Genomic DNA, 18,870 nt, shown 5'->3' on the forward strand with positions numbered 1-18,870 from the left:
TTTGCACTCCACTGACATGTCCTCAGGGACTCAATGGCTGCCGGCGCTACCGGGCCCTCTGACCGCCACCAGTAGGCAACGGGTGAAGTGTCTTGCCCAAGGACACAATGACCGAGACTGCCAAGCCGGGGCTCGAACCGGCAACCTTCCGATTACAAGGCGAACTCCCAACTCTTGAGCCACAATATTGTAGTATGAAGTATAAAGTGCAGGCTCTAGCTTGTGAAATTGTTCAAGTTAAACATGCACTGTGTGTGTGTGCAACACAGCATGTGTGAGATTTATAGTGTATCAATGTCAGGACCCACACACACACTCACAAGGAGGGCTGGGTATTGTTTTCCCCTCGCCAATAGTAGGCTGGACATTGTCAAAGCCAAACCACCAATCACAGTTCGCTTCTGGACACCCTTCTCCGCCCACTGCTCTATAAAGAAGGGAGCTCCAGCTGGCGGACAAGCAGCTGACAGCGCAACGATTATCTTAACACAGCAGCTGGAATAATTACAATACGTTCATTTTTATTTTTTGCTATATTCTGACTGGATATTAATAATTTCCTTTTATATATCTAATATGGCAGACAGCCAGGTGGAAAGCAGCGGAGAACTGAGCACCAAGGTAAGGACAATAGAAGGAGACAGGGCACGATGCTTTTTCTAACTCTTGCTTCCATTTATAACTGTAACATGTTACTAATTTTTCTATTTTAAGCACAGTGCGTATGAAAAAGAAGACTACCAGTTTTCTAGATGATATTCATTATGACCTGCTTGTATGCACGAAATTCTAATATAAATCTACACATATGTCATCCATTGACATATGTACTGAAGGATCGGAGCTAATGGATGAGGAATAAAGACGGGCTTATTAAGGTACTAGTTTTGGCACAGGGAACATTTCTAAGCTTCCTCGGTGGGCAGCTTAATACCGCCTCCCAGTTTCATTTAGAGTCAGACATGCAGAGATTGTAGGATGCCTGTCTGTCATTTCACAAACTACATATACGGCCGCTGTACTCGTCAATGCAGGTGTGTTCTGTGAGGGCTGTCCCGATCTGTCGCCAAACTCTCGGATAGTTGAGGGAACTGAACCGGCTGAGGCGCGCAGAACTATTACTTTTACTGTTTGGGGAACGTTTAGAAGTCGAAGCAGTGACCGAAAGCAAATAAAGACCTTCAGGGATGGAGGTAGGATAGCAGAGTGGGTTATCTCCCGCCCGGCACCGAGTGTTTCCATTCACGACCGCGGGACTATCACAGAGCCACATCTAGTCTTGTTAAACTACTGTTCTGGTTTTGGTTTAACATAGTAAATATCGGCTTCATTGTTAGTGCTTCTGATACGTATTCGTGTAATCATTCACAAAAGCAAATGGTAGTTCCGCTGCGGTGAAACGGCGTGGACACGCATGTTTCTAACTGTCCAGCTCTGTGTTGTCTGTAACTCCAGTGACGCGATCGAGCAATAATCTGAGTTTATGCATGTGGAGCTCCACCTCACTGCTACTGTGGCCCTCAGCGGAGCTGGGAGCGTGTCGTCACGGTGGAGGCAGGCTGCTGTGCCCGACCCTCGGGCCTCTCTTCTTCTTTAACCGAGTTTTCTTTAATGTCTCAGTTTCCTCGCGCCTCGTGTACCCGCTGGTACTGTAGTACTGAGTGATGCCGAGGGGACGCTGGTGGTTTCTGCTCAGTTTGTTTCCGAGCAGCTCCATTTCAAACAAAGGCTGACAGCGAGCGACGCGGCGCAGGGTGTTCTACAGGTACACGCTAATTCAAACAGCTGGCGCGCGAGCCGTGCCCGTGAAGCTGTGCATGTCTGCCTGCAAGCCGACTCGCGCGCTCCACGAGGGGTGGAAGCCTTCCTTTCGTCTAACCAGGTGCCATTCTAGGTTCAAACTCTTAGGGGGGCTCAGCTCCCAATCATAATGTGCTGTTCATAATATGCTCTTTGCAAATGTAATCAGCCCTTCTTACATCAGCAGACCTCAGGTCAATTGAATAATCATTACACCTTCAAAAGCAGCCTAATTAGTTGGATAACCTAGTGTAGTGTCTAAGAATAATTCAGAGTAAGTAGAAATTTCAGTCTAATCCACTCGTTTTAATGTGGAGCCTTTAGTTATCAAACCCAAGGCAAAGGCTCAGTGTTTTAAGAACTATTTATGGCAATCAGATAAGATGAGAGACATGGAGATTATTTCAGTCTCTTAACCACACAGAGGCAGTCCAACAACTCATCAAGCACTTAAACTAGCACACAGACACTGGAAAACCACTCCAAAGACCTGGAGTGGCAGGGTGCAAACGCGCGTTTTATTATGTAAAATCAGCACAGAGCATCATGTACCCCAATTTCACGAGTGAAGAATAGATTTGTAGTCCTGTTCAGCCATGTTTAGAAGGAATCCTGTGAAATGCTGCATTCATGTAAATATGCTCTGTTTAGAGCGTGCTACTGGAAAGCAGAGTGAGCGTTCATGAAAGGCACCGAAAACTACTTTGTTAAAAATAACTTTTGTTTTTCCAGCCAACTGCAACTTAAAGCGTCGAAGCACTGTGTTTGTAAACGATAACTGGCATCCCATTTCCACAGAGGTGAGGACAGGAGGGAAAAACCCGAGAGGTTTTGCGCTCATACTGACAAAAATATTCACTTTGAGTATTTGTTTTCTATTTGTTTTAGGCATAGATAAATAATGATGATGCGGTAATTAGTCTTTTGTCTAATCTTTTGGTTTGTGGTGATGAGAGGCTTTCTCTGTGGTGTTTCCTTATTATTTTGAGGAAAGCTGAAATGTGGAGATCACGGTTGTTGTTTTCAAGGCAAACTGCCATGGCTGCCATACCCTCTGTGTAGGTGACTTAATGAAATTGTACTTCAGATACTTCATTATCTGACAGTTTGTATCACTATTGGAATTTTATATAAAGTCACCCAGCTGTACAGCTAAAAAAAAAAAAAAATTAATAAATTTTTGATTTGCTTTTTCTCATTGCTTTTTTATTCCTAGTATTTTTTTTGTTGTTTGTTTTTTTGTTTCTACACAAAAACAAAGAACTATATTGAGAACATGCATCTTAGGTCATACAAATGCCTACTAAACCAGTTAAAACCATGTGAAATGGTCATTTTATTTTGTTTGAATTCATCATGGCATGACTTTGCAGAGAAATTGCAAAAGGCAGTCTTCCTTCAGTGGAAGGATAAGATGATGTGGTTTAAAAATGCCATGTGGCTGCTTTCCTCCTCCACTTTCATGGCATGTATGTTTTTTGTTTCTGGACTATGATGAGCAAACCTGGATGCAGCTGGAGAAGCTTCAGCTTAAGTGGTTATTGTTGGCATTACTGTGATTCTTATAGGAGGTGCGCTGATTTGGTGAGTAAATAATTTACTTTTTCTGCCTTCTTGCAGTGTCAGGTTTATAAACTTGCTAGCCAGTGTTAGCCTAGCCTTGTAGCATGCTGCCGCCTCTCGGCTTCTGTTGGTTAAAAAAACATAAACCCTGCAGCTTTAACTTTTTCGTTTACATTTCTCTCAGTGAAACTAACTGTTGTTGATTCGAAATGGGAAAGGTGAGCTTATAAATCATTAGATAAGAGACGAGACGTTTTCGAAGCTCTTGACAAGACACAAATGAACAACTACAGGCCGATCTCAAATCTCCCGTTTTTAAGTAAGATCATTGAAAAAGCAGTTTCCCAACAGCTCAGTTACTTCTTAAAACAGAATAATTGCTACGATGCCTTCCAGTCAGGTTTTAGACAGAACCACAGCACTGAAACCGCTCTGACCAAAGTGTTTAATGACATATGTCTGAATACAGACAGTGGAAAAATGTCAGTCTTAGTTTTACTGGATCTCAGTGCAGCATTTGATACAGTTGACCACAACATATTACTCAAACGACTGGAGAACTGGACAGGTCTTTCAGGAACTGTACTAAACTGGTTCAAAACATACGTAGAAAACAGGAAATACTTTGTATCAATAGGTAACTTCACATCTGAGCAGACAAGTATCACATGTGGAGTTCCCCAAGGTTCCATCTTGGGACCCCTTCTGTTTAACATCTACATGCTCCCACTGGCACAGATTATAAACAACAACAAAATAAACTATCACAGCTATGCAGATGACACACAAATATATATCACAATGTCACCAGGAGACCGAGGCCCTGTACAGGCTCTTGGTAAATGCATTGAGGAAATCAATGACTGGTTGTGCCACAATTTTCTCCAGCTAAACAAAAACAAAACTGAGGTAATAGTCTTTGGCGCCAAAGAAAAACGATTACAGGTCACCAGAGAACTTCAATCTATACATCTAAAAACCACAAACCAGGCGAGAAATTTGGGTGTAGTGATGGATGCAGACCTAAACTTAGAAAAACACATTAAGACAATAACAAAGTCAGCTTACTATCACCTCAAGAATATATCAAGGATAAAAGATCTGATGTCTCAACAGGACCTGGAAAAACTAGTCCATGCATTCATCTTTAGTAGGCTTGATTACTGTAACAGCATCTTTACAGGTCTACCTAAAAAATCAGTCAGACAACTACAGCTCATTCAGAACTCTGCTGCTCGAGTCCTCACTAAGACCAAAAAAGTGGACCACATCAGTCCAGCTCTGAGGTCCTTACACTGGCTGCCTGTCCGTCAGAGGATAGACTTTAAAGTTCTGATGCTGGCCTATAAAGCTCTGAATGGTTTAGGACCAAAATACATCAATGACCTCCTGACCCAGTATGAACCATCCAGATCCCTCAGGTCATCTGGATCCGGTCTTTTATCAGTTCCCAGAGTCAGAACCAGACACGGAGAAGCTGCATTCAGCTTTTATGCTCCTTATATCTGGAACAAACTCCCAGAAAGCCTCAGATCAGCTGAAACACTCAGTTTATTTAAATCCAGGTTGAAGACTCACCTGTTCTCAGCTGCATTTGAATAAAGCACCAAATCCACACTTTAAGCTTAAATTTCAAAACTTACATTTAACTACTGATTTTATCTACTGTTCTGATTTTATCTGTTTTGATTTTATATACTGTTGTTTGTTTGTTTGTTTGTTTGTTAATTAGTTAGTTAGTTTATTTGCTTGTTTTATTCAATTTTAAATCATGCTTTTTATTTGTTCTTGTTTCTAATGTCTCTGTAAAGCACTTTGAATCACCTTGTTGTTGAATTGTGCTATACAAATAAACTTGCCTTGCCTTGCCTTGCCTTGCCTCTTAGCAGCGTTGTCATGTTTTCACCTCACACAAACTGTTAGGTGGCAAAAGCACAATAATTTACAAGCATGTATTCAAACTCCTGCATTTGTTTTAATGCTTTATGGCTACATCTGCGGCATCTGTGAATGTCAAATCTAGCCATTCTTTATCAACATAAACAAACTGCTTTTACAGTTCCCATTTCTGTATAGCTGTATATCTCAGATTTCTGTAAAGTTATTTATTTCATATTCTGTATAGTTTTTCATATTTATATCCTGTTCATAGCCTGTACATAGCTTGTACTCACTACAGCCTTTACATACTTAGTTATAGAATATTCACAACATACTTCATACCGTGTACATTATAACATACCATAATAGACCCATTTCTGTAGTATACTTACATATCTATACTATTGCTAATATATATTGTAATATATCTATATCACTAAAGCACTTCTGGATGGATGCAAACTGCATTTCGTTGCCCTGTACCTGTGCATGTGCAATGACAATAAAGTTGAATTCTATTCTATTCTATTCTATTTAACTAGCAACATTTCTGCTTAGTTACATTTTTAAAAAAGTAGTCTTAATACCATTACTTTTTACTAAAAACTGTATTCGTATACAAGTTTTGTTGTGAAAGTCAAATTTAAGACATCCAGAAACATTTTGGGGTAGCCTGTGTTAGATATAAACACAGCCACAAGTTTTATCTGGTCATCTTGCTTATTAGAAACTGTAACAAGAAACTGTAACAAGTAACAACTTTAACAACATTAAGTTCTATGTTGTAAACAACAGAACTTTATGTTGTAAGTTATCTATGGTTGCACAGCCATTAGGCATCTAATCTGCTTCTGAATAATTTGCTGGTTTTTATTCTTGTTTTCTTTCTTTTTTCTTTTTACTTTGTCAGAGATTTCTCAGAGTTTGCAGAATTGTCGTTAGACTGAAAGAGTTTAATGATTGCCCACATTACACTGAACTCTTGCAAGTCTAGAAAAGGAGCTGTTGGACAGACATCAGTTGAGTGGTAAGTATTTTTTGTTTTCCAGTAGATTAGTAATATTCAGTGTCATCTATATCAATCATGCTAAATGTTTAATCATACTTTAGACCAACCTGTTTTACTCCTCTAATTTATTCTTTGGCTTTGGGAAATTGTTTCTTTACCAAGCTTTTCGTGCTTTCTGTTATTAGTCCTCAGATATGACTGCATTATGCTGTTGTCCTCAGACGCATTAAAGCAGGACTTTGTGTACATTTCATTAGACATGTTGTGTAAGTAAATACAAACAACAGTTTGGGCTGCATTTCTTGAAAGATTATATCTCACAAACTTAGTTTAGAGGTACCACAATGTCTGTACAGTATATAGCGAAGTCTGAACGTTTGAGCTATCAACTCAACTGAGTTGGATCAGGTGGTGGGGGAGGATGCTGGACAGACCTGTCACACCCAAGCATATAGGCTGCACATGGGATGCCTGCCAGAAGCCCCAGTTCAGGAGATCTTAATATCCCAGTTCAACAGTTTCCAAGGGAGGGTGGGGACATTGAGTCAAAATGGACAATGTTCTGCACCTCCATAGCTGATGCTGCTGCAGCAAGGAGCTGCGGCCGGTAGGTGGTTGGTGCCTGTCGTGGTGGTAATCTCAGAAGGGAGGCATCAAGCTGAAGGAAGAGTCCTACCAGCCTTGGTTAGCCAGGTGGTGGCCTCCGCCTCGCAATGGAGCAGTTCACAGCTGAGTGTGAAGTGGCGGGAATGAGAATCAGCACCTCCAGATCTGTGGCCATGGTCCTCAGCTGGAAAAGGGTGGAGCTAAAGGACGAGTTGCTGCCCCAAATGGAAGAGTTTAGGTATCTTGGGGTCTTGTTCACAAATGAGCAGAGAGAAGAACAAAAGATTGGCAGATGGATTGGGGCCACAGCTGCAATCATCCTCAGAGTAGAGCTGCTACTCCTCCACATCGAAAGGAGCCAGTCGAGGTGGTTTGGGCGTGTCCCACCGGGAGGAGGCCCCAGAGCAGACCCAGGACATGCGGTCTGGGGGTTCTCTGCTTAGGCCCCTGCCCCCGCGACCCAGCTGTGGATAAGTGGAAGAAAATGGATGGATGGCATAATTGGTTATATCAAATTGACGGCATTTTTTGAAAACAGTGTAATAATGTAACTTGATTGTCTAAAATGCAGAAAAAATGTTTTAAGAGCAAATATAACTTGGTGTTCTAAAGAATGGGCAGCGCGGTGATTAGTTCGATTCCGCCACCTGGCCAGGGCCTTTCTGTGTGGAGTTTGCATGGTCGTGTTGGCGTGGGTTCTCTTCAGGTACTCCGGACTATCCCACGACCAAAGACATGTGGTCAGGTCAATTGGTTATTCGAAAGTGCAAGTGGGTGTGAATCAGAGTGTAAATGGTTGCCTGTCTCATGTGTTGTGACAGACTGGCGACATGTCCAGGGTGTACCCTGCCTCTCTATGGTAGCTGGGATTATCTCCAGCCTCCCGCCGCCAACCTGAAAAGGATAAGCGGAAGAGAATGAATGAGTTCTAAAGAATATGATTGTTTCCTTGCAGAACGCAAGGAGAGATGAGTCCTCCGTCACAGATGGTGTGGTCAGTGAAGATGGTCACCTGCATCTTCAAGGTCATTGGATCTCCAACCCACATCCACTGCCACTGTACGGGGATGTTGGGACAATGTTAAAGACTTTCTTCAGGCACTTATATTTGAATCACCTAAATCTATGACAGTCATTTTGAAAGTAATGCCAGGACCTTCACATCCTTAAAGTATTACAAGCTTGTGTGTTTAAATGCACAACAAATGTGGTGTTAGAGCTACAGACTACACTGAACATTTGATAGATAGACAGAAATTGAAACTAGGACTTTGTTTCATTATACGGTTATTAAAGCTTTAAATTGTGTAACAAATAAATATGAAATTTACATTTGGTAATATTTAAAATAAAATTCAATAACACAGGCTACTATAGCGGCAGTATACTTGTTTGTTGTTCAGCAGAACAGTGTCCAGTATGTTGGCTGATATACTTTTTTGCGTTTGAAAATAAAAGTTGGGCTGATTTTAACTACATTACGAGAAGTGTTTTTAATTATACTTACAGTGTTTATATCTGAGTGTTGTTGAACTAGAAATCTCTTAAACTCAAGGAATATAAAAAGCAATGTGATTTTAGTTGCATTCAGTTTGTATGTAGACAAATTAAAAATAGTAACTTACCACAATTTTTTTTTTTTTTCAGAAGTGTTTTTTTTTTTTTTTTTTTAAATATAATTGATCTTGAAATGTTTGTCATTGACCAAACATTTACTATTGTTCAGAAAATCCAAGATATTCTTAGTGCTGTGTACTCACAATGAAGAAGCTGTCCTAAGTTGGTGATCTTAAGTACACTTATTTCTTTTTTGAGGCAACGAGCTTGCATATTTTTTTTTAAAACTCTGTAAGAACTAATTATGACCAATGTACTCATAATTAATAAGTTGCCCTAACTTGGTTATTTTAAATAAGCTTTTTGTATGTTTTTCTTTTCGTTATTTATTTATTTTTTTTAGGCAATAAGTTTGCATATTTGATTAAATTTTTTTAAGTTTTGTGAACTAATTAGATTTTACAGTCTATCCACTCCAATGTTGAAAAGATGGTGCAGAAAGCTGCATCTGGTCAGGGAGGAGTTGGACAGATTTGTAAAAAATGAAGTGGCTGCAGTGGACAGGTGCAAGGATATCGATGGTTACACCATGTGCAATACAGAGGATGTAGGTTGTGTCACAAGATGGTCGATCAATTTGTTTCACTAACTCAACCACACAAGACATTTTGTAGAGGGTATAGGAGCTGTGGAAGCTAGCCTGTAAACAACTGTAATCTGCACATTTTGTTTAAAAGAAACAAAAGAAAACAAAAATACTCCTCCGTACTGTAACGCTCGCCCACATTTGTAACAAAAAATAGACCTGCAATAGAAACGTATTTAGAAGCATGCATGTGAGTAAAAAGTACGACAACATAAAGCCCACGCAGAGCCCAGTGTTTCAACAGAAAGCCTGGTAACACAACAGAAGCAGTGATGATAATGTCACATGTTAACGTTGGCTTGACGTCTGTCTACACTGTGCACTACAAAGGGCAAAGAGGAGACGACACATTGAGCTCAGCTGGAGTGAAAACTTTTTTCTAGCTGTAATGACCATTAAAACCTTCAGTGCAGTGGCGTGTCTAGAAAATTTTTGTTGGGGGGGCCAGGTAGGGGCACAGATTTGGAGAAGGGTGGCAGATTTAATTGGCAGATAATGTTTAAAAAAAAAATTCTACCAACCCTTAACCATAATTCAATAATCCTATAAACCTAATAACCAAATGCACTTTTAACTCTTAAAAGAGATTTTAACCACTACGGTGCAAAGTTTTTAGATACTGCGTTGATAAAGTACAAGAGATACAATCAGTGCTTTGTCAGTGTTTACTCAGCATTCAAGGACATCAATATTTGCATAGTATTTTTACTGACATATAGTGCACATATGTTTTGGGCAAAAACATTTTTGAATATTAAAATATGAACATTTGTAACAAACAATTGACAAATTAGCCAATGCCAATGCAAAACTTTATCTGCCTGTTAAAAAAAGAAGATAATCTTCTCACAAACTGGTGTTTGATTTTGAAACAGGAAAAAAGTGGGGAAACAAATGAAAAGACTAACATTTGAATAAAACCTGAAAGCAAGTAAATACTTTCTATGCTGCCTTATGGTAAACTTTGGTAATATTGATAAAGAACAACACTGGCTGATGATAAAATACAGTCAGCTGGCATGGTGACACTGCCAGTATTAACCTGCAGGGCTGGACTGGGACAAAAAAATTGGGCATTTTTACTACAGACCGGCCCACCAGGTATTAAAGCCATAAAGACTTTGAATGAAAACAAATGCTGTTGTGACAGTGATGTACAGTCTTGTTGGTATATGTATGATTTCTATACATTTTACGTCAGATAAAAACTTTGGTTGTAAGATTTAGATAATTATTTAATAAAAACTAGGTATTTTAAATGAGAATAAGAAAGAAAAGTATTTCTTTGTGCCCCACCTTTCCCTGTTAATGCCCTACCTGCCCCCTGGCAAAACTTTGCTAGACCCGCCCCTGCACAGTTACCAGCTGTCAGCTACCTAAAAAAGGATCCTGGTGTTATTTGTCTCTCAGAAACAGTTCATAACTTCAACTCATTCATGTCACCTAAAAGGTAAACCTGTTTCTCCATCACCTGTTCAGCTCTGATGGTTCAGTAAGGACATCTCCTGGTTTCATCTTCATGTTTCCCTCTCACCACATATCCAAACCGACATCATGACCAGCAGCTTTACAGCTGTGGCTCCAGCAAACATCAGCTGATACTAGAAATTAATATTAAATAAATTCTAACAACAGCTGATCAAGCTTAAACGTGCTGCTGTTGTTTAGCGCAATATCTGCTGGTTTCCTCTTTCTGGCGCAAAGTGGGCGATAAACAAACAAGAGAGAAAAGCCGATCAGCTGATCATTGATCAGTTTCATGATTGAAGTAGCAACAGGAGAGGCAGGATGAGAGAAGAGGCAGCTGTGCAGCATAACGACAGAATAACTCCAGCTTTGTGTCTTTTTTCCATTCTAGCTGAAGTCCGGGACAAACTGCGTCTCTTCTCAGCTCAATACGAAACGCGTAATATTTTCTCTGAATGAGGGACCATTCCATTTTTTTAAGGAGCCGTTGGCAACTCTACTAACCTTATGAATAAAATAAAGTTCACTATCAGTAACATCATAGCACCCACCCAGCTGTATAAAAACTCCGTCAAGCTGGCTAGAACGCAGTACGAGTTATTGCAACTGACAGTAAAAAGTCAGCAACATGAAAATAAACTCCACCTAAACTTGGTTTATATCTGACCCAGATAGACTGCAGGTCATAACTTCTTACCTGAAGTTCAGTTCACCTGACACTCGGACTGGCGGCTGCTTCGGGTCTCTCCTCCTGCCTCCCCTTCCCTCATCCACCTGTTGCCTCTGTGGAAGCCCCGTCATAGCCACCACCAAACAACGGAGTTATTTCTACACATCGACCTGCATCTGGCCAATCCACCACCTCTCACTGTTCATGCCATTACAAAAAAAATAAAAATTAAGTCAAATAAGCCCGATGGCCAGTCCAGCTATGTTAACCTGCAACCAAATTTGCAGCTCCATACAGCAATGTTACGACTTAGATTACATCTTATAACTCATAACTCTTATGTTAGCTGCCCTCAGTAGCATACTGTCTGAAATATTCGAGGGCTGCAATAATTCTTTAAGTGTTATTTTTTCCTTGGTATTCTAATTTCACCGAAGTTTACTAAACTCAACAAACTTGATATTACTTACCGGGACATTTATTCTGTCCTCATTTTCTTTCACCGAAAAATTGTTTCCTGCAGTGCCATCTTTCGCGCTTGGCTCTCCTACCTTTGCTAACGTGATGCGCATAGGCAGAAGCGATGCTGCATTCAATTACACTCGGATATCTGAGCGTCACCGTGAAAACATAATCGGACATTTGATATTTGATTGAATTTTATTGTTTTGCCTTTGGGGTGGCACCTGGGGTGGCCAGTCTGGTTTGGGGGGTGGCCTGTGCCCCCCCAGGCCACCCCGCTGGACACGCCATTGCTTCAGTGGGTAAAGCTGGCAGGAGCCCGTCATCAAAGAACCTGATCAACAAACTCCAATGTAAAGAAAAGCAAACCCTGTAGCTGCTCCATCCACGGCTCTTTGTTCTACACAGCAACAAATCTACAGTTAAGCTACAGACGTACGGCTACATTAAAATATGCAGATGAACTGTTCACTTAGTCTGATACCACGTTTAGATTAGGCTGCTGCAGGTGACCTGCAACACCTGAGTCTAAAGGGGGCCATGAGGTGTACTAGACAGTATTTATTTGAAGCTTTTGTAACATTATTTTTCAGATTTAAAGTGAAATATTATAAAATATTGTGTTAATGAAATTGTTTTAATATTTAAAAATATAAAATGAAAAGCTTTTTTCCCCCACAGACTAATAAAAATGTTGTGGATCATGAGCCACTGGCCTGGGGCTGTTACGTTGCACCAAATGATTACTGACATTAATTATTAACATGTGCAGCATCATAATGTTGTGTTCAGCAGGACAAAATCTTCAGAATGTGCATATGCTCACTTTACTTCACCGCTGCTACCACATGCTCCTTTAAAGGCTTAAAAACAAACTCACTCAATCATTTTGCACATGTAAACATGTAGACACACACCTGCACAAAGTCACATACTCATGAACACATACCTAATCTATGTCATCCAGCAGATACAACACTGTCAGAACCTTTTCCCACTGTTAACGTAAGAAAGCCTAACAGACAGTTTTATTTTATGTATTATGTTGCATGTATACCTTATATCATTTGACATTACAGTACTTTAGATCATTTATCTATTTTTGCATTTAAGAAAATGTTTTCTTTAAAAAACTACATTACTCCGGTTTCACTTATTTAGGGGTAAAGATTTCACCGAATCTAAAAGAAATGTATAGTCTGAACTACACCCCTTTGATTTAGACCATCAATCGCGATTTGGGTAGGTGGTGCAGCCTCCCTCTGTCTCTCTTAGGTCGTATTCACCTGGTCAAGATGAATATCCTCCCTCGCCTCTTGTATTTATTCCAGATGTTACCGCTTGCTCTGTCCAAAAAGGTTTTGTCAAAATTAAATGGTTCAATTATTTCTTTTATATGGCGTAAGAAAAGACCTAGGCTGAGATACAGTTTTCTGTGTTTGCCTGTTCAGAAAGGCGGTCTTGCCGCTCCCTCCTTCCCACAATACCTCTTGGCTGCACAGTTTAAATTTCTTACAGAATGGTTTATGGACGATCCGGATTCTATTTACCTCAGCGCTGAGTCCGCTTCTTTAAAGGGCATTCCGTTGCGGAACCTGCTATATATTTCCTCAGGTAAAGCCACAGTTCTAACACAAGATAATATGGTGCTAAAGAATATGCTCATTATTTGGCGCAAAGTCAGGCGCCTGGAAGGATATTTTAATTGTTTCTCCCTACTTACTCCTATTCATGAAAACCCTGACTTCTTACCTGGTCTTCGGGCTGGTTTTGCGGACTGGTCTCAAAAAGGGATTAATACAGTGGGTGATCTTGTTCATGAGAACTCTCTTCTTACTTTTAATCAACTGAAAAGCAAGTTTGGTCTGACCAATAAGGATTTTTTGAAGTACTTTCAGGTAAAGCACGATATTACTTCTAAATTGAAGGATTTTAATGGAGGGTTTGGTCTTTCTCCTACAGAATCACTCATGGTAAAAACTACCCAACTAAAATGTATCACTAAAAAGGTTTATAACATTCTGTCTGATCTTAGAATGGATAACTCTAACAAAATCAAGGGCCAATGGGAATCAGACGTAGGCGCTATAGATGCTGAGGCTTGGGATGAGTTGTGTTGTCGTCCTTTCAAAGCCTTGGCATCTAATTCTATTTGGGAGAGGCAGTTTAAACTTATACATAGGCTTTATATTACACCCGAGAAGAGGCACATAATGTTTCCAGCTTTGCCTAATCTTTGTTACAAATGTCAGTCTGCTGTTGGTTCCTTTTTTCATTGTCTGTGGAGCTGTGCTGTTATTCTACAGTTTTGGAGATCACTCATAGATAAGCTATGTGTTATATTTAATTGCCGACTGCATCTGGGTCCAAGGACTTGCTTGTTAGGACTAAATGATGAGCTACCTGCCGGCTTTCGCAGCAAAGATCTCCTTCACATACTGCTACACTACGCTCGAAAGTGCATTATGGTACTGTGGTGGTGGTCAGAGGGCACGGTGGCGCCAGTGTTCGGCAGCCTCGCCTCTGTCAGTGCGCCCCAGGGTGGCTGTGGCTACAATGTAGCTTGCCATCACCAGTGTGTGAATGTGTGTGTGAATGGGTGGATGACTGGATATGTAAAGCGCTTTGGGGTCCTTAGGGACTAGTAAAGCGCTATATAAATACAGGCCATTTACCATTTACTGTGGATTTCTGATAAGGCTCCATCTGTCAACCAGTGGCTACAGTCTGTGATAAGTATTGTGCCAATGGAAGCCTTCTCTACGGCACTTAAGGACAAACCTTTCCTTTTCTACCGGGACCCTTTTTTGGCCTATCTGGACACTCCTTCTGCTCAGAGGTTGAAATCGGGCTTACGGGATTTAGCCTGGCAACAAAGGGACGATTGTTAACCTTTTTCATTGTTTATTACTATTGCTGTTGGCTTTTTCTTTCTGCCTCCCACGTCCTGCCATACATGTAGATGCATCTTTGTCCTGTGTATGTATATGCTGGTGACTGCTGTTTTCCTGCTTTGCAATTAAAAGTTCAATTAAAAAAACAAACAAAAAAACAAAAAAACAAAACTACATTAGTTTTTTGACAGATGTCGTATTTAGTTAAACTTTAAGTCAATGCAATTTATATTTACCTTTTTCTCATTTTTGCTCAATTTTCTCTTTCTAAACTAAATAATCTTTCCTAAAAAATTTTCTGAAACCATAAAGTGAGTTATGCTGAGATCACACTTGGTCATTAGGTCATCTCATTTAATCATGTGCTCTTCCTGCATTCATAAAAGTGGGCCAGCATGTCTGAGAATATGTTTTGTTTCAGGAGCTGAAGGAGAAGAAACAGACTGAAGAGACAGAGAATGGAGAAGACTCTGCTGCCAATGGCAAAAATGTAAGAACAGCTCCTGTTAACGCCTCTCGCACCTTTTAGGACGTGGATAGTCCTTGTGTGTTACTGGTGACCAACATAAATCTGTCTCACCGTGTCAGGAAAAGGAAAATGGTGAGGAAGACAATGAGGTAGAGGAGGATGAGGAGGATGTGGGCGACGAAGAGGAGGAGGATAGAGAAGGTAGGTTTTTTTTATGCCGTGCTGAGCAAAGAGGTGATGAAACAGAACAACAACAAAACATGTCAATCAATATAATGCAGAGGTGAGAGGAAAAAGCAGACGTGGCGTTGTTTTTAGTGTTGGGGTCATTTTAGGAGTTTGGATTTTTGTAACACCTCCCAACATTTTTGAATGTTTTTGAGCTCAACAAACATCAGCAAACACAGATGCTTGTGTGCAGCTTGTCTCACAGTGTGTTGCTAGCTAAAGGTTCAGCTGCTGTATTACACAGGGAGAGAAAAGAAAGAGAGCTAACTTCACTCCGAGATGGAGAAAGATATGAAAGAGGAAAGGTTAGATTTAAAGGTAAGGACTGCTCAGTGGTGTTTGATAAACTGGAAATTTTCAGTCCTCATGTTTGTAAATCAGATATTGGGTCTGTAATTTACTGGTCAACCACGTCCCTACCCTCACCCACAGTCACAAGCTGTAGTGACCAAAAGAATGAGATCACAGATCCAAATGGGGGAAATGAATCCTCACCCTATCTCTCTTAGAGATAGGGTGAGGATTCAACATTCAACCTTTTCTGTGTCACACAAAGACACGATGGTTGGAACCAAAGATCTCAAATTTGGACTCATCAGACCAAAGCAGAGATTTCCACTGGTGTAATGGCCATTCCTTCTTGTTTTTGGCCCAAACAGATCTCTTCTGCTTGTTGCTTTTCCTGAGTGGTGGTTTTGTAGCAGCTATTTGGCCATAAAGGCCTGATACCTGCAGTCTCTCTATCTGGGCTCTAATCTGAGGTGCTTGCAATTTCTGAGGCTGGTGACTCAGAAATATATACCCTCAGCAGCAGAGGTGACTCTTGGTCTTCCTTTCCTGGGGAGGTTCTCGTGTAAGCCAGTTTAGTCATAGTGCTTGATAGTTTTACGGCTGCACTTGGGGACAGATTCAAAGTTTTAGCAATTTTCCAGATTGACTGACCTTTACTTCTTAAAGCAACGATGGACTGTTGTTTCTCTGTACTTAGCGGATTGGTTCATGCCATAATATGAAGTAGTCAAATAGGGCTCTCAGCTGTGTAGCAAGCTAACTTCTGCACAACACAACTGATGGTCCCAACCCCATTAAGGGGGCAAGAAATTCCACAAATGAACCCTGACAAGGCACAGCTGTGAGGTGAAAACCATTTCAGGTGACTACATCGTGAAGCTTATTGAGAGAAGGCCAAGGGTTTGCTACATATCTAAATTATGAATCATACACACGATGGATAACTACACATAAGACCAATTATTCATGTAAGTAGATAGAAATTTGTCTGCATTATTTATTGATAAAGTTTGACAAGACATCTGTTTAGAAGTCACAGCAGTCACAGTGTGATCCAGGTGGGGTGAAAAATACTGAACTGAAGCCTCGATTTGTTCTACTGTTTCATTCTAACAAGCTTTATCTTTTTGTATTCAGGTGACGAGGAGGACGATGAAGAAGATGACATTGATGGACCGAGGGGGAAGAGAGCAGCTGATGACGATGACGATGTGAGGATGTGTCCAGCTTACAGGAGCAGCTTTTTATGCTAAAAACAGCAAGAACAGTTAGGGTTACAGCAGATCAGTCACACTGAAGGGCTTCAGTGTTATTTATCCTGAACCCAGATTTGATACTCAAAATATCATATATTTGAAACTTTAGCTCAGTTTTCTGTATAGTTTCAAATTATAAAAACCCTACAGATTTACAGTGCATAATCCAACAGTTATCTAAGATTCCTTTAAATAATAATAATAATAATAATAATGATAATAAAAACATAAAACAATGTCCTGTTTAACACGTATCTGGATGGATGTTATCTTTACCTGAAACGTTTTTTAGTGAGGGATAGAAAAGTTCAGAGCACGTCTTTGAAATATGTTTTGTTAACCTGCTGGCAAACATTCATTTTTACTTGTGAAAAGGGGGATAACAAAACATCAATAGCGGTGTTGTATTTTTGTGCAGCATCACCTCTAACCTCGATCTTCTCGGTTTTCAGGATGAGGTTGAAAGCAAGAAGCAGAAGACAGATCAGTAGTGTCTGCAGCGCCCACTCTGCACGGAGGACGACACTGTTGAAAGACAGCCAGCAAACCTTCTACACCTCAGTCCTCCTTTCGTAACAAAAATGTGTTTAAAAAGAAAATTTGTTTGTATTTTTATTTACATTTTATATTTTTGTAAATATTGTAAGGAGTTTGGCCATTTTGCAAAAGTGGGTATACAGTGGTGCTCTGAAGACTTTTAGATCCACGTTCAACATCAACCATCCATACTCGGTCTCGACCAACAACCAGCCTGTCATTCCAACAGCGCACACACACACGTACTACAACTACCTTTTTTCTGTTTTTCTAAGACGTATAGGATGCTAGAAGTTGTGTGTTGACCTGTAGTTGCATGGGAGTGTTAAAATAACTCGGCTCTTCTCCCAGTGCTGGGGATATATTAGTGGTAGTTACTATGAGATTCCAAAGTCGTAGTTTCTCTTGTCCATGTGTCTCTATCTGTGTGTCTGTCATGGCCAGATTATCATTTTTTTAAAATGTCTGTGCAATTTGGTTGAATAATAAATTCATTTGATTTTGCTTTTAGATTTGGACTGATTCTGCTTTAATTAAAAAAGAAGTTTGGACAACCAGGAAGTCGCAAAACACTCCTTCTGGTTGTGCTCATGACATGAAAGCTGGTATATTAAGTGTTATTATTTTGGTAGTTTATTAATAAGCCAGGCTGCTGAGCATTTAAAAAAATATCAGAGTAGCTAGCCTCAAAAGTCAGGAAACACACCTCCAGGACATCCATCCTTCACTGCTGACCAACACATGACCCCAATGGTCCTGCAGAAGAAGGGTGGCTGAGCCTCAAAGTAGAGCTGCTGCTCCTCCACACTGAAACAAACCAGTTGAGGTGTTCAGGATATCTGACAAGGATGCTTCCCTGGTTGAAGCCCCAGAGCACTTGGCTGGTCTGAGAACATCTTGGTGTCCCCCCAAATCTTGGAGGAGGTGGCTGGGGAGATGGAATCTATCCCACTATGGATGGCGCAGCTCTCATTCCTAGAAATCTGAACAAATGTATCAAATTCCCCAAAACATGACTATCCAGAGCTGGGACCAGGAAGTAGAGTTGCAGTCTAACACGCCTCTCTGCAGATTCTCGTTTTCTGTCATCCTCCACAAACTGCATCCCCATAGAGACTCTCTGCTCTCAGACCATCAAAATCAATGATTTACTAGAAGCTCTGTTTTAGCACTATGATCATTTTAAACATGAGGCTGGATGTTAAGACCTTTTATCCCCAATCAGATGTGATGTCAGGGGGACTTGATCTCTCTCTGTCCCACCTTTCTCGACAGTGTTGTCAGCCTCCTAGTAGACAAACCTATCTTATCATTTTCAAAATTCTGACCACCTTCTTATCATATTCACAAGATTTTCAGAACACTTGGCTTCTAACCTTGACCTTGACCAAGGTCTCTATGGAATCAATCGAAAGTCTTTCTCAAGTTATTGTGTTCATAAACTTGGATGTCAACATTACACGCGGGCCTGGCAGGGTGACAACAATACCTATCAGTCTTTTACAGCTGAAGGGTAAAAATTACTATATTGGAC

At 40.5% G+C, this 18,870-nt stretch overlaps 1 protein-coding gene across 1 annotated transcript; it reads left to right on the forward strand.

Annotated features, from left to right (window-relative positions):
• Window positions 1-436: 436 nt before the first annotated feature.
• LOC146555241 (uncharacterized) lies at window positions 437-17,846 on the forward strand. The gene is made up of 5 exons (XM_085251163.1): window positions 437-621; window positions 14,977-15,045; window positions 15,144-15,225; window positions 16,681-16,754; window positions 17,252-17,846. Exons 1-5 carry the CDS (start codon window positions 577-579, stop codon window positions 17,288-17,290), a joined length of 309 nt encoding a protein of 102 aa, XP_085107289.1. The 5' UTR covers window positions 437-576; the 3' UTR covers window positions 17,291-17,846.
• Window positions 17,847-18,870: the final 1,024 nt, after the last annotated feature.

The sequence above is a fragment of the Mchenga conophoros genome, linkage group LG17, assembly GCF_057382185.1.
Source record: "Mchenga conophoros isolate Kocher_MC1m ecotype Shallow Benthic linkage group LG17, M_conophoros_male_GT1.1, whole genome shotgun sequence".
Classification (NCBI taxonomy): Eukaryota; Metazoa; Chordata; class Actinopteri; order Cichliformes; family Cichlidae; genus Mchenga; species Mchenga conophoros.

Bases quoted from the DNA above. Each gene is read 5' to 3' on its own strand.
- LOC146555241 (XM_085251163.1), top strand. From the start codon at position 577: ATGGCAGACAGCCAGGTGGAAAGCAGCGGAGAACTGAGCACCAAG. The intron at 622-14,976 runs GTAAGGACAATA...GTTTTGTTTCAG, and splicing joins GCGGAGAACTGAGCACCAAG to GAGCTGAAGGAGAAGAAACA. The intron at 15,226-16,680 runs GTAGGTTTTTTT...TTTTGTATTCAG, and splicing joins AGAGGAGGAGGATAGAGAAG to GTGACGAGGAGGACGATGAA.